At 46.2% G+C, this 15,407-nt stretch overlaps 1 protein-coding gene across 3 annotated transcripts in view; it reads right to left on the bottom strand.

Annotated features, from left to right (window-relative positions):
* LOC105899592 (neuronal PAS domain-containing protein 3) overlaps nt 1–15,407 on the bottom strand; it is a 259,062-nt gene that overhangs the window by 166,759 nt on the left and 76,896 nt on the right. For all 3 annotated transcript variants that reach the window (XM_031579734.1, XM_031579735.1, XM_031579736.1), the window contains exon 3: nt 4,827–5,071. In XM_031579734.1, the coding sequence (XP_031435594.1) occupies nt 4,827–5,071 (245 nt within the window). The remainder of the gene's footprint in view (nt 1–4,826; nt 5,072–15,407) is intronic.

Here is a 15,407-nt window from a genome sequence, read left to right as displayed (position 1 = left end):
TTAGTTATGCAAAGCCTATGGGCATCTTTAGCATTTAGTAATTAGTTTTATAATTACTGCTGTTTCGCTCACTGTCATTCAATTTTTCTTACACCACAACTGGGGAATGGAACATCTCACATCCACAGCTGGGCAAATTACCATCCATGTATGGACTGAGATACAGCATCGGCTATTTATTTTCTCTTCCTCGTCGTTTTAGTGTGGCTGGCTGAAACCTTTGAGTTTGCCACTTTACCACAAGGTCCAGCTATGCAAAAAGCACCCCCACACTAGCCACCCAACAAAGCCACCCACCCATCCATCCTTCCACCTCTCTCCCTCTCTCTCTCTCTCTCTCTCGCTCTCTCTCTCCCTCTCTCAGTGTGGCGAGGAACTTCCATTGTGATGCAAACACCATCAATTCCCTCATTACCATTAACAATGAGTGTGGCACGGCGGGCAGCAGGAGAGTGCACTTTAATCAATGCCCTTCTCACTGCCAACCTGCTCGACCGCGGCCCCTTGATATGGGCAGGGAATTCGGGAGCTCAGGCGTTGCCCATTTAGGGGGGCTTCGCCAGTCAAAGGCTTTAATAAGATAACCCCTGCTAACCACGCTGAGGGTGTCACACCACTTCCACTAAAGGCACTCCACCTGTGTTTGGATAAGCTTCCAGACATTGGGGTCTCTGTGTGTGTGTGTGTGTGTGTGTGTGTGTGTGGGGGGGGGGGGGGGGGGGGGGTCGTAACTAACATCTCAAATGAGGGATTTGTTAGACATCAAGAGACATTAAAAAGGGGTGATGCGCTTGCCGGGCGGTTTAGAGTTGAAGGGCCCCGGCTCTCGTTTCAAGGTCTCTCTGGAGTTTATTGACAAAATTATGCTAATGTTTGGAGGCGCTACATGTACAGTTGGCATGGCTTCAGCAGCAGTTTCATGCCTTTACTAGAGGTATGCTTCAGGGAAAGATATAAAGTAAGAATAATAATAATAAAAAAAAAACATGACATTGATACACACTCTGATATTTTGCACACATGAATATTTAGCACTCCTGTGGTTGCTTTACTTACATACACACACACACACACAAGTCAAGATGACCACTGGTACATAATGATCATTTATGGCAGTGTGGTGACAGGAAAACCTTTAAAATATTCAAACATCATGACTGTGCTTTTTGACATAAAGTAAACAACATTAACAATGTTTTTGTGAAAGATATTAAAATGTAATTGAGATATTGGCATGTTATATCCGATTTGACATAATATCACTGACAGTCATCAGTAGATGATAGTTGATGCTAATCATGCTCGAACCTGTGTTCTTGTATTCGACTGACATAATTAAGGCCTAAATTCAAAGTTCTCAGATCCTTTGGGCTTAAGACTGGTTGAAGACCAAGGCTTGTTAAGACATTTCAGGAGGTAATATCTCTGTATGACTACAGAAGCGGCTCATGAAGCCTTATTATATATAAGCTGTGCCTTCTGTAAAGATATATTTGTGAGCACATTTAAAAAAAAAAAAAAAAAACATTACATAGTGTAACTAATAAATAGAATGAATGACAAGCACACTGATAGTACAGTCTCTTACGCACTCATTGCTAGTCACCGCACCAACACTAAGCTTGAGAGTACAGTACTCCCTCACTCCGGCACTGTCTCTTTCATTCTCTCTCACTCTCTCACTCTCTCTCTCTGGAAGCCTTGGGTTTCGTGTTGCTCATAAAGTGTGGCATTTTGGTGACTGCTCTGCGTTGTGCTTGCATGCATAATGAAGGCACAGGTGGTGGAGGGGGTCAGGAGGCTCGCGCCAGCCTCCAAACAACAGAAAAGGTCACGCTTGTTTGTGCAGTGTCCTTCAGCAGATGTGAACCGCCTCTGACAGAGACTAGCAAATTTCGGTTAAAACGCTTCGGAAACGGGGGGAAAAAATTAGTTGATGGGTCAATTACGGAAAAGGTCAATAGACGCTAAAAATGCAAAAAATAAATAAATATAAAAAAGAATATGAGGAGAGAGAGAGAGTGGCTCGCTTGCACAAGTTATGATAATAAATGAGCACTTGTGAAGTGGAGGTCAAATTCTTTTAGTTCGAATGCCAGTAATCCTGGCGGCCTTTATTGCTGATAAGGAGTTGCATTCTCGGCTGTGTCGCTCTTGTTTTGTATTCAGCGGAAAAGAGCCTCGTCTTAATGATGTTTAGCGACACCAAAAGCCATCATGGCAACCGGCAAGCAGCTCTGGCTTTTATTTACCATAATGCTGGACAAAAAAAAAGGGGGGAAAAAATTCAATGACAGGTTGTCTCTGAGCAAACAGCCATTCCTAAAACAGTACTGATGTACGAAGTCGCAGCTAGGCGGGTATTTCCCAAAAGGTTACAATCATCAGTTATTAAGTAGGCATGCCTTGCCAGGAGCCTTGCCTTGTTTTATTTTGTTGTTGTTATTTCTTATCAGCAAATCCCAAATAATAACAGTCATAGCTTTCCCAACATTCTGGCGTTTGTGTGTCTAAGTGTGTGTGCGTCTGTGTGCGTGTGTGTTTATGTGACTGTGAAGGGTCATATGTATGTATGTATGTGTGTGTGTGTGGGTATGTGTGTGTGTGTCCACGCAAGCTAAAGCCAAATTGATTAAGGGACTGGATTGTCAAATGAACAGAGACTCCGATACATCAGAAACAATATCGCTTCCCTAAGCTTCACCTTGAATTGTGTGCACAAACAATCCGGAGGTGGAATGGAACCTGCCCTCTAAACTCCCTTCACCTGATCCAATAACATGCCATATGCCCGCATTAGCATATGCCGCTACGCTAACACTGACTCTGGTAGCGGGTGGGGTGGAGTGGAGTGGAGTGGAGTGGTGGCATCTGAACAACAAACACCAAACTCACTGTAGCTTTACCGGCTCATGTCTGGCCATGAAACAACACCCAGCAAAAAGCCCCGTTAGGACCAGATCTCGTTACGGATCTGGCTCTGGCGTCCTCACTGAGGATGAGAGCAAACAGAGAGGCGTGGGGAAGGGGGGAGGACAGAGGGGGAGGAGGAGGAGGAGAAGGAGGATGAGGAGAAGAGAGGAGTCATGGTGGGGGTGGGGGTGGGGGTGGGGGGGGGGGGGTAGACGAAGTATCCATTAGCCAGCAGTGATGCAAAGCAACAAAACGGGAATCGATACCAGGTCTGTTCCAAATGTAGTGCAAATAAAATGTGGTGAGTTAGTGATTCAATTGAAAGTGGGGGCTGTCAATAGGATATAGGGACACTGGGCCCGTTCTCATTGTCCTGGGGGAAGAGGGGAGAATTCACCTTGCTGAGTGTTCATTAAAATACCTAAATGTAGTGCACACACTTTATTTCCAGCCCTGACTCCATTTTACTTTCTTTGATGAAATGCAAAGTGTGCGGGTCTTAATCGTGTAAGAGGAAATAGTCTGGCAAATAGACACGGCAGTCGTGGGTGTGGGGCGTGTGTGTCTGCGGTGGGTGTGTGAAAGTGTGAATATGTGTGTGTGCTTGGTCCATGGTGCATTATTCTGTATATACATTTGCTCATTAAAATGCATGCCTCTCTTCAAAGCAAGACAACAATGATGCCATCTGTTGCAAGCTCAACAGAACAAACAGTACACAGGCATGCACGCTTGCCATTCATTTCCTCCCCGTTTTGTGTAGTTGTTTCTTTAACGTGAACATTACACAGGCACCGCCAGAGATACCATCTGATACCCCCCCCCCCCACACACACACACACATACACACACACACAGCAAAAACAAAGGGCCTGTTAAGTACAGACATGCAGGGCGAGTACAGTGGAGAGGGTTCACAGCACCAGGCTCCAAAGTGCCACCCGTAGGCCCAGGGCCGGCTGCTTTGGTGTAAGTGCCACCCGTAGGCCCAGGGCCGACTGCTTTGGTGTAAGCTGGCACTCGCACACGCAGGTTAGTCATGGTGGGGGGAAAAATATCAAATAAAACCAGCCCCTTGGTCCTGGCTAATTAAAACGGTCACGCTTTACCAGACGCTCTTTGGGGACGTGGGGAAGGATATAGAGCCGTACTGTACTATATGGCTCCACTACTCGCTTTTTTTTTTCTCTTTCAAATCTCATTTCAAAAAGGTAGAAAAATCAAACAGGGCCTACGCGTGTTACTTTGTTTCAAGTTGTTTCTGCGGCTGGCAGGCCATGTTTTTCATTTGTGACAAAAGAGGTAGGAATAATAATACTTTATCAGAAAATCTTGACACGGGATGAATGAGGGAGAAGAAAACAGGAACAGCAAGAGTTCCCCGAGCTCTCACAGCAGCAGGGAAAAGGGCACGAGAGCATGCTAAGCAACACTTGACATTATTTAAGTCATTAATATCCCCCGTGTTAAGCTAATTTAACATATACCATTTCGTCTGATTAGCAAAAACTGCCCGAATTCTAATTATGAAATACTGGTTTAAAATTCCGAGTAAATAGAGGTTAGATGTTTTCTGCACCATGACAACCATCTATCTCATATCGATAGGAAAAGTACAATAGCTATGTGACTTCAAAAGTCATCATCTTATGAATGAACATTGTTCATGTAAAATTCATGTAGGTCAAACTTATCAGTATGGTGTACACAGATGCTTTTATGAATCACGTAACACAGATGCTTTTATGAAGTGACATTCAACATTTATGATCCTCTGTCAAATTCATAACTGTGCATATTTCACCAGTGTGTATAAGTGTGTATTGGTATGTGTTTGTGCATCTGTTTGTTAATATGTGCGTGATTTTAAGTGTGTGAGTGTGTGTGTGTGTGTGTGTGTGCAGAGGTCGTGCCTTTTACTGAGGTGTTGGGAGGCGGGCCTTCGATGCGAAGGTTCCACGGCGGGTCGCCCCCGTTTGCGAAGTCCCTCATCTTCAGGTAGCTGATGGTCAGGCGGATGATGGAGGCCTTGTCCAGCTGGCTGGTGATGGCCCCCGGCAGTGGCAGCATCTTGGCCAGCTCGTAGAACTCAAAGTTCTCCTTCCCACGCCGCGAGCGCGCCGCATCACGGGACTTCTCCTTCCTCAAAGCCTGCAACCTGAAAGTGAGGAACAGAGAAAGAGAGAGAGAGAGAGAGAGAGAGAGAGAGAGAGAGAGAGAAAGAGTGAAAGAAAGAGAGAAAGAGAGAGAGATAGAGAGGGGGATGAAAGAAAGACACATTGAGGGGTTTGGCAATTGCAGCACTGGACTGGACTGTGTATGGTTGGCCGCAAGGGGGTGTTGCAATGTTCACCCGACATTACAATAACTTCAAAGAGGCCTCAGAGCACGGGGTGTGTTTGGGAGTTGCTGCCCTTGCTTTGAATTTATTTATGCAATTACCCACTGGGAGCAGAATCCATGCACCAGAAATTGAAAATGTCCACCAGCAGTGTCTGCATTTTGACTGAAAATAATATTGTGACACGAAAAACGCTCCAGGCAGGTTGTTCCTTACCACTGCGCTGGGACCAGCTTCGGCTGCTTATCGGCCATCAGTAAAGTCAACACTGGACTGAACCTGGGTCTGAAGTCAAGACGAATTCAGAATCGCACCTAGCTTAGCCTTGACTATCAAAAAAGTTTCTTATTGTTGACTATTGTTGAAGTTTCTTATTGTGTTCTATTTGAAATAAATAATTAGTGATGTACAGCTTATGTGGCTGTTTCGTATAATTTCAGTGAGAGCATTATAATGGGCAAAGCAATGTGTTAGGTCCTTAAGCTCATTGTCACAAACGGAGACTTGAAACAAGGAATAGGATGCAAGCGCTCAAGGCGTGTTTTACTTCGATAAATCAAAAGGCAACGATGAGCAAACAAGGCAATGATCTCAGGACTTAGAGTACATAGCGTCTTGCTATTCACAATCAATATCACACAAAGACGAAGGGAAAGTCCAGGGCTTAAATAGAAACCCAATTGATACATTGGCTACAGGTGAGTACTAAACATGGAGGGAAAACTAGGTGTGAGGGAAATACTAAACACTGGGAAGGATAAACGGACTGGAGTAGCATATGGTGCCGGAGCAGGAACCCGGACTGGAGCAAGAACAGAGGAGCGTGTTGAACAGAGGAACGTGTTGAACAGAGGAGCGTGTTGCAGAGGCTGTGACACTCATTCAAACCCAAGTGTCTTTAGGCTCAGCATAGTGCTTTATGTTGCAATCATACAATACTCTACTATGCAATGATAGTTCAATACTCTACTATGTAATGATAGTTCAATACTCTACTCTACTATGCAATGATAGTTCAATACTCTACTATGTAGTAATCAAACAATGCTAAACTGAAACACTCAACTAACTACCTGCTTAAACAGTCTGCTGCTAGGACTGTATTTTAGTTTCCAGGTTAATCAGCAGGTACAGATTGAGGCTGCATCCGAAACCCAGGTTAGATTATCCTCTGTGGCAGTAGCACAGCTTGATTCACACACACACACACACACACACACACACACACACACACACACACACACACACACACACACACACACACACACTCCAGCCGCTGCCTGACTCATCTGATGGGCCCCGCGCTGGTGTCAGAGGCGACCCCACTCGAGGCTTGAGGTTACGGCGCTGCCGCCTCCGTCGCGCTCCGCGGGGAACCCTGGACGCTCCACAGCAGCAGCCGCAGCAGCAGCAGGCGCTGGCCGGGAGGCAGAAGTGGGTCGAGGTTGTGATTAGCTCTGGACCCGCCAGCCCTCCCCAGGAGAGACACGGCCCCGTCGAGTGACTTCTCAAATCACCGGTGCTCCCCTACCGCCCGGCCCCCGCTCCTCCTCCTCCTCCTCCTCCACACCCCCTGCCTCCCTCGCCCTGTGAAAGATGCCACGGCATGACCCAAAATCTGCTCCTCCACACCACAACACCGCGTCCCAGAGGAAGGTAAATAATACTCTTCTAGTGCTGAGAGACCTGACACTGCACTCCTGCTGGCCGCGATCTCATTGTAAGCCAGCACTCTCACTGCCCACAGCAAGCAGACAAACAATCTGTCATCGTGTTCCCATTGTGACTTAAGTAATTATCATGTGTTTTTCTATTTATTAGGCAAAACCACATTAATAGAGTTATGCCTATATTTGCCCCGTACACTATTGATTAAATCTACATAAATGAGGTAGAAATTGGCTTCAGGATACTGAGGCAAACTTAGATTGAGTTCCTGCAATGTTTTGCCTGAAAGCATCAGAGAAACAAGCTTTGTCATTCACTGAGAGGTTTTGGTTCGAAGCAGGCACCCATAAATTCAAGTAATTTTAGCAGTAAGTAAATACTGGTGACCCATAAATGTAGACTAATAATGTAATGTACAGGAGTCCGTGAGAGGTTTTTCTTTATAGATTTGTTATGTTCCAGTCCAAGGTTTTGAGTGCCCTGATTTATGCTATTTTCAATCAAACAACTCGGAACAGCCAGTTTCATACTTCCAAAATGCAACACCCAACTTTCTATGGCGTTCATCATCTGAAGCCATTTCGAATTAGGCTGGCAATAAATCAAGCCCGGAACCTCAGCGTTCCCTACTGGCCGACACTTAGATTAATTTTTTACCACCACAAATGCAAAATCGGTTAGACCAGACTTGAAAGATAGGGAGAGAAAGACCGTCGGAACAGATGAAAAATGTTAGCGGGAGAAAAATCATCTGCTATTGTTTGTCGTTTTTTTTCCTCTGTACATAATTTCAAAGGAGAGGACAAACAGCAGCCCCTATACTCGAGCAAGAATGATCTGTAGCTACACAATGGCACATTCTCTCACTGAAGCGGTCCACTACACTGCACAGCCAGTTAAAAGAAACTAACTACCTTGAAGATTCAATTTGATCCAATTGTACTTATTGCCCATTCATAGCATGGCTTCAATTGCAAGGGGGGAGGACTAAGCAACAAGCCTCTGCCTTTCTAAACCTTTATTTCAGAAAAGCTGGGGTGCTTCACGTCGGCTTTGCTCATAGTTGTCATGATCAATTTATGTTAGCTTTTGTAAGCATCAGGGGTATAATAGGATAATTTCACCAGCAAATATAGATGCACCCTCTGCCTTTACATCTAAGTAGCAGATTGCTATTCTTGATCATCTCGACCGGGCCCGCCAGAAGAAAACACCATTAGATGGTCTGCTGCCCAGACAATATATAAAGCTAGTTGTAATGGTTGTTTGGTGGAAAAGTGCAACAGAGCAGCAGAATTTCATTTGTTCCGCAAACTTGAAAAGCATTATGTCGGCCTGCCAAATATTTCTTGATGTGCCGAGGTTGTGTGACCTTCATAGTGGAGACATATTTATCATGTTCTACAAGAGTAAATGCAACACCCCTTTTTTTCAATTTTCTTTCTTTCTATTTTTTCTCTCGCTCTCTCTTTCTCTCTTCTTCCCCTTTGCCGCCTAATATGAAATGAAATCATGGAAATATTCAATATGGCTTCTGGATGGGGATGCTCTTTTTCACGAGTGAGATGAGCGAGCTCTGTTTTGTGTGCGCAGGCAGGAGCTCGAGGTGAGTCGTGACCGCCGGGACTGAAGGGTGTTTGCCACACCAGTGTCCGGTGTGTCCGGATTACACCACAGGCGAGTCAAAGGGCTGGAGTGCATAACACACACAGGGGCTCCAGCCCAGCGCAGCTGACCCCCCCCCAACCCCCCCCTCAACCTCCGCTCCTAGCCATGGCTGAGCACGCCTGCAAAGGGTCTTCATGTGTAGCCTCCAGGCAAAAACACTGCAGCGCTGAGAGTCAACATGGCTTTACTACTGGGCTGGGTGTTTCTTTTTGCTGGGCCGATATTTATTCAGCACTTCTTCTAATAAATCAATGTGAGTTCTCTCAGGTTTTCAGTATGTTTGAGACTGGACGGGAAAATGGACTCACACATACCTATACACACACACACACACACACACACACACCCACCCACACACATACACACACACACACACACACACACACCCCCCCCCACACACACACACACACACACACATACACAATGTTGATGAGATTTCATCAATAAAACACGTTTGATTCTTCTGTAAATAGAAGTCACTGTATGTCCAGTGTCAATAGTATAGACGGGCAAACAGTGCCTCATCGATGCTAATTCTATCTGTGACACGCTCAAAGCACTCTGAGCCTCTTCTCCTGGCTGGTGTTCTTCAATCTCAGAACCTGTGTATTTCTAATCCCTGTGGATTACACCTCATACATGTTAATAATACACAATGTATAGCAAAGCAGCATTACCATACTATTGACCCAGCGTTTGCCATCATGTAAACATGCGCTCACATACAAGGAGCCATAAAGCATGCTTGATGGGAAGGCAACATTCCATGTTCCGCAGAAATGCCAAAGGGGTAATAATGGAACGTAAAGGACTCCCATGATGCAGTTCTTCAGGAAGAATGAAGTGCACTTGATTCCCATTTTCCACATTTGCACATGTGCAAGAGACCTTGTGTGCAGTTTAACACTGCTCAATAGGTAAACAGTGTTTGGCTTCCTGCACCACACATTCTCACACAGCACTTTCAAATACACTGAGATCCAGCCCGAGCAAATACATGTTAAAGCCATCGTCATTAAATGTGGTTATTTACTTATTCACGTTTTTTCTTCAAATGCAAGGACTTTGACACGTCTTAAATAACTACATTTTAAAACAATGGCTTGAACATTCAGCCAATCAAAACGCTGCAGCATGCATTCAGAACAGAGAGTCCATGACGGGGGGGGGGGGGGGGGGGGGGGGGACCTGGAGAACGGGGTAGAGAATGGATTTATCCTGATTCATTGCGTATCTAACGCTCGAGTGGACCCTCTTTTGCATGCAGCCTCGTCGCCCTATTTACCAAATCAGCTAATCACCTAGCATTCAACTTCTAAGGACAAGGAAAAATAAATCAAGTGGCAGCAACTTGTGCCAATGATCCTTTAGGATTGCAGTAATTGCTTTCATCAGTGTAGAAAAGGCCGCCAGACCAGAAATGTCACTTTGGATTACCCTCCTCCTTCCTGAAGCGATGGATGACACCGCTGATCAGAGACTAAATGCCAAAACCAATCAATTGCTTTTGTGACTCTTCCTTGCTGTGCTAGAGAATTAAAAAAACAAGCCATATTGTAGGTTCCAACCCTAATTATAGAAAATGCTATCTCCTTGGTTACTTAATTAATATTCCCTTGAATTTAGGCACACAAGAACATCATATACAGCAGTAGTGCTAATCGTAAATAGCACAGAGAGACAAAAGGGGGGGGGGGGGGGGGGGAGGGGTTCTAAAAATACACCCAAGTCAAGATTATTGGGCAAACGTCACAGTCAGATGGCAGCCTGGAGACAACAGGCTTGCGTTGCATCCATTTCCGTGTCGGGAGGCGTGCATCAATCGTCTCTGAGCGCTACATTCACCCCAACCAGAGCAACATTCACGCACTTCAATCTCAATCCATTACAGCATTAAGCAGGTGTCAAACTGTTTTATCTCCGCCGCACCAGAAGAACATTGGTGGCAACCTACCAAGAGCGGAAGCCATCAATCCCATGACCTACTGTAAGGAAAGACTGATATCTAATATTGGACTCTCTCTTGTTCTCCCTCTCTCTTGCTCTCTGGCTCTCACTCTCTCTCTCTCTCTCCTTCTGCACTGCGAGACGTGACACTGCGGCACTGAGGCAGCCCCTGTGTTGGCGCAGGTAAAGAGGAGAAGCAAAAAAAAAAAAAAAGCTAACCTCTCTCAAGGTCTGTTAATTCCCCTCAAGGTCCGCATGGACTCGTATCAATCAGCCGAGTAGATCTGCTCTCGGCGTGGATGTCCATTGGCCTCATTAGTTCTGTCATTTCGCCGCGTGTCCCCGCTGACTTTGATGTCCTGGGAGCCCGTCCGAGCGCACAGATCCCGCTGACATTCCCCATTAATACTGGGGGCCCGGAGAAAAAGGGCACCCAAGTACCTAATCTAGGCTGCGTAGTGGACAGGCGACACCTCAGCTCTCTCCACCATTCGGAGGCAGAAGGCAGAAATTAAAGTAAGGGGGATTTTTTTTTTTGTTCCGTTGAAGTTGCGTTTTTTTTTTTTTTTACTATTGCTGTTATGGCTCACTGTGTAATTTCCTGTCACAGCTTGGGAATCTTGTAAGTGGTTAGATTTATAAATCCTTAATGGCTGCACACGTTGTCTGATAATGATGGGGCTTTGATTGCTTGTGGTGGGCTATATATGGGAACAGTGGCTGCTCGGGAGGTAGCAGCGCAGCAAGGCTGACCATCAATTAGAGGATTCCCAGTTCGATCCCAGCTTCCCCTGGCCTTGTGTCGACACGTCCTTGAGATAGAGCTTGGAATCGCTCACACAACAAGCAGGTCTGCTGTACGGCTGCCGCTACCGCCGGCTGGCTGAGAGAGTGGAGAATTTTCATACCTCGAGTGCTTGACTGAATGAAGCTCAATCATGTTTTTCACCTGTTCAAAACCTGGTGGCACAATGACTCACTCACACAAAGCATGGCACTTATTAAAAACAAAAAAAATCTTTTGAATAAAACACATCAAGGTGATTGCTATTCAATGATCAGTTTTTAGACTATGAAAAGAAATGCAAATCTTCCATCAGACAACCACCACCACCACCATGATAACAACAAAAAGAAGATGAACAAAACAAAACAAAACAAAAGTAGTTGTGTGTGTTTGTCTGCGTGCGTGTGCCCTACGGAAGAGCTCTCTGCTTTGTTTAGTTTGTTTTGATACCTCTCACTGAGATGCGGAGGCCTTTAAAAGAAGTACATGCCACCAGCACAAAAGGAGCTAAAATAAAGACGAAGAACAGGCAGCCTCAAAAAAGCAATTTAATCAGCTTTCCTGTGGTACGTATTGATTATAACTGCAGTGATGAGGTCAATTTGGAAAATAATACCAACAGATTATGTGGGATAAAGTCAGCCTGGCAGTGAATAAAATATGAGTGGGGGGGGTTCATCCTTCTAACACACACCGTGCCGATCCTCCATGTTACAGCGTGATGATGGCCCAGTTAGGCAGCCGTTCTCCAGGTGAAATATCCCCCTTTGTTCCCCCCCCATGGTTCAAACTGGCAGGAGACGGGGTTTAGTGCATGGGCAGCCAGGAGCAATTTAGTGTGTTTTCTTTGTTTTGTCTTAGGCGGTGGCGTGCCGAGCGGGCGTGATTATGTGACGAGAGGAGATGATGATTAGAAGAGGATATCGCAGCAGTGGATGAGAGCTGGATATCACACTGGGCCCAATGCAGTACTATTACTGCAAACACAGACACATGATACACATACACACACACACACACACACACACACACACACACACACACACACACACATAACCCACTCAAGGAAATGTATAAATCAGGGAAGATCAGTAGACAACATGAGCGATGTGCATTCATTATAATTTAAATTGGAGTATTGTGGAGATATACAAACTGTGCGATACCATATACTAGGCAAACACAGTATGTATTTTCACCCTGCGGTTTCATGCATAATTACAGAATGTGTTGCAAGGTTGCAAAACCGTATTAACAGAAATATTTACTCAAGAACTCAAAAGACTTTGCCATAATATCGTAATTTCATGCATGAACTTACATGCATGAAAAATCAACTCTGCACAGACAGAAATTATTTGAGCCGCTTAGACAGAGAAAAAGTCACTGAAATAAAGTATGTGAATGAGGATTTACTTGTTTAAAAAGTAAATACTAATTGAGGAAAGGGTTTTCACTGTTCAATGTTCATCACACGACAAAAAGTCCCTGAAGACCTGCTCTCTCTCTCTCTCTCTCTCCCTCTCTAATTTCGCTCTCTCTTTCTCTCCCTCCCTCTCTCAGCTTGGGAAAATCTCAGATACAAATATCAACAGTGGGCAAGCAAGCAGTCAGACGCTACCTAATTCCTCTCCGCAGAGGCGTTCCCCTCGGGCTTGCATATCTTCATTACGCAGCAAATCATCTTATTGTGGGTTTTAACTTAAGGAATATAATTAAGTGCACAACCGCATAATTAAATCCGCACTCACAACATATTTGGACAAGAGACCATTCCAAATCTTGCCCCCTTCTCTGAAATGAAAAGGGTAAAAACTAGGAAGGACAGACCTGCTATGCCTTGAGGAGACGGCATAGATACATTCCTTATTCTTTATGTTTTTATGTTATCTTTAAGTTTCTAACACATGGGAGAGAACCTTGATGGTAGAGAACATGGATTCCTAGTCATCCAAGGCCCTGAAATGCACTGAATTCAGAGCTGACGCACGGTTCATCTTAACGATAAACACGTTCAGATCATCAGATGCAACAGTGTGTGTGTGAGTGTGTTGTGATCCTGAGGGGTGCGGATGGAGATGCCAGCGGATGATATCATTTGTACAGCATTAGCGGCAGAACACTGATTATCCCCAGCAGGTCACGCTCCTCCAGGGTCCAGCCCCTGCAAACAGCCATCCCATAATGACCATGGACAGCCAACGTTTCCACATGCCTGCTCCTTCACATCAAAGCCAAAGCCCTCTGCCTCTCTCTCTCTCTCTGCCTCTCTCCACCCCCCCCCCCCCCCCTCTCTATCCTTCCGCCCTCCTGAGTTTGTCCTCTGCCAATCCCGACCATCGCGCCCATGGGCGGGGGGAGAGCCGGTCCCGGTGCGGTGTCGTGTCTTCCATATGTCTATGGAGGATGGCGGCGGAAGGACTCGATACCGTCAAATCTAACAATTGGTTTCACATTGCCGAGCCCTCCTGTCTAGTCATCCATGTGGTGGATGAACAATGCCCCCCTCCACCCCTCCACCACACCCACCCCCTTGAATCCTTTCTTCTTTTGGAGGTAGAGAGGTGGAGCAGGAGAAAGGTGGAAGGTGGTGGTGGAAGAGATGGGGGGAGGGTAACTTAATCCTGTGTCCAAAGTCAATAAAGTCTAATCTTTCATCAGACACGACTGCACAATGGGCGTACATGAGCTCACAGGTGAGGTGAGCACCGGGAGAGAGAGAGAGCAGGCTGCGGTTCTGTGGACTGGGGGGGGGGGGGGGGCGGGGTGGCGGTGTAGCGGGTGGGTTCTGTGTGGAGAGCCGCAGGGGCCAGACAAAGAGAGCTTGTCAGAGGAAAAGGTCACGGCGCGGCGCGTACAAAGAGAAACCCGTGTCACCTCAGCAGAAGGGAGGAGAGGGGGGGGAGGGGGGTGCTGGGGGTTGAGCCTCCTAAGGATCCTGGGGAATGTATACCACATCAGCTCCCTGCTGGGGCGGGCACAGGTGCCAAGCTCACACACTGGGGAGTGTAAGACAGGAGGAGTCCCTGTCCCTCTCTCTCTCTCTCTCTCTCTCTCTCTCTCTCTCTATCCCTATCCCTGTCCCCCCCTCTCTCTCTCTCTCTCTCTCTCTCTCTATCCCTGTCCCTCTCTCTCTCTCTCTGTCTCTGTCTCTGTCTTTATCTCTGTCCCTCTCTCTCTCTCTCTGTCTCTCTCATCGCTTACACTCACATACTTCTGCAGAGAAATAGAGAGGCTATACACCTTTACACTTTATACTTTATATTTATTTTTTCCAACTACAAACAGTACAAACACACTCTCTCTGTCTCATGTTAATTCCTCCCCCTCTCTTTCTCTCTCCCTCTCTCTCTCTCTCTCACACACACACACACATACACACACACACACACACACACACACACACACACACACGTATAGAGGCTCAGACGCACACATCCTCTCCTCCGCACAAATGTTAAACGCCACTGGAGCGTGTCCATAAAATAAAAAAGGGAAGAGCCACCAGGGGACGGAAGCTGGAATCAGATATTACCAGGTGTCTTGATTAATAGGCTCTCTCCTGTGCACTTTAATTTAAAGCCCTCCAGCTCTCGCCATAAAAAATGAGTTCCGAAACTCCGGGACGGACTTGGCGAGGGCCGGAGGAGAAAAAAAAAATCCGGGCCCATCTAGACAATTCAATCATTTCCATAAAAATACCTCACACTTTCCTTGAACTCTGAGTGTACCGGGGCCACCGCATGCATGGGTTACACCTGGACATGGGATCCCCTGGACTGACCTCAATTACTGCCACTCTCCACCCGCCCGCCCAGCACCTCTCCTGTTGGCCACCCGACGTGACGTGACGTGTCTATGTGATGTCGACGCACCAGTGATACTGTACGACCAGTGACCAACATTACTGTACGACCAGTGACCAACATTACTGTACGACCAGTGACCAACGTTACTGTACGACCAGTGATCAACGTTACTGTACGACCAGTGACCAACATTACTGTACGACCAGTGACCAACATTACTGGACGACCAGTGACCAACATTACTGTACGACCAGTGACCAACATTACTGTACGA

Source organism: Clupea harengus, chromosome 14 (assembly GCF_900700415.2).
Source record: "Clupea harengus chromosome 14, Ch_v2.0.2, whole genome shotgun sequence".
In the NCBI taxonomy this organism is placed as follows: Eukaryota; Metazoa; Chordata; class Actinopteri; order Clupeiformes; family Clupeidae; genus Clupea; species Clupea harengus.
This window is presented reverse-complemented; position numbering and strand designations above follow the sequence as displayed.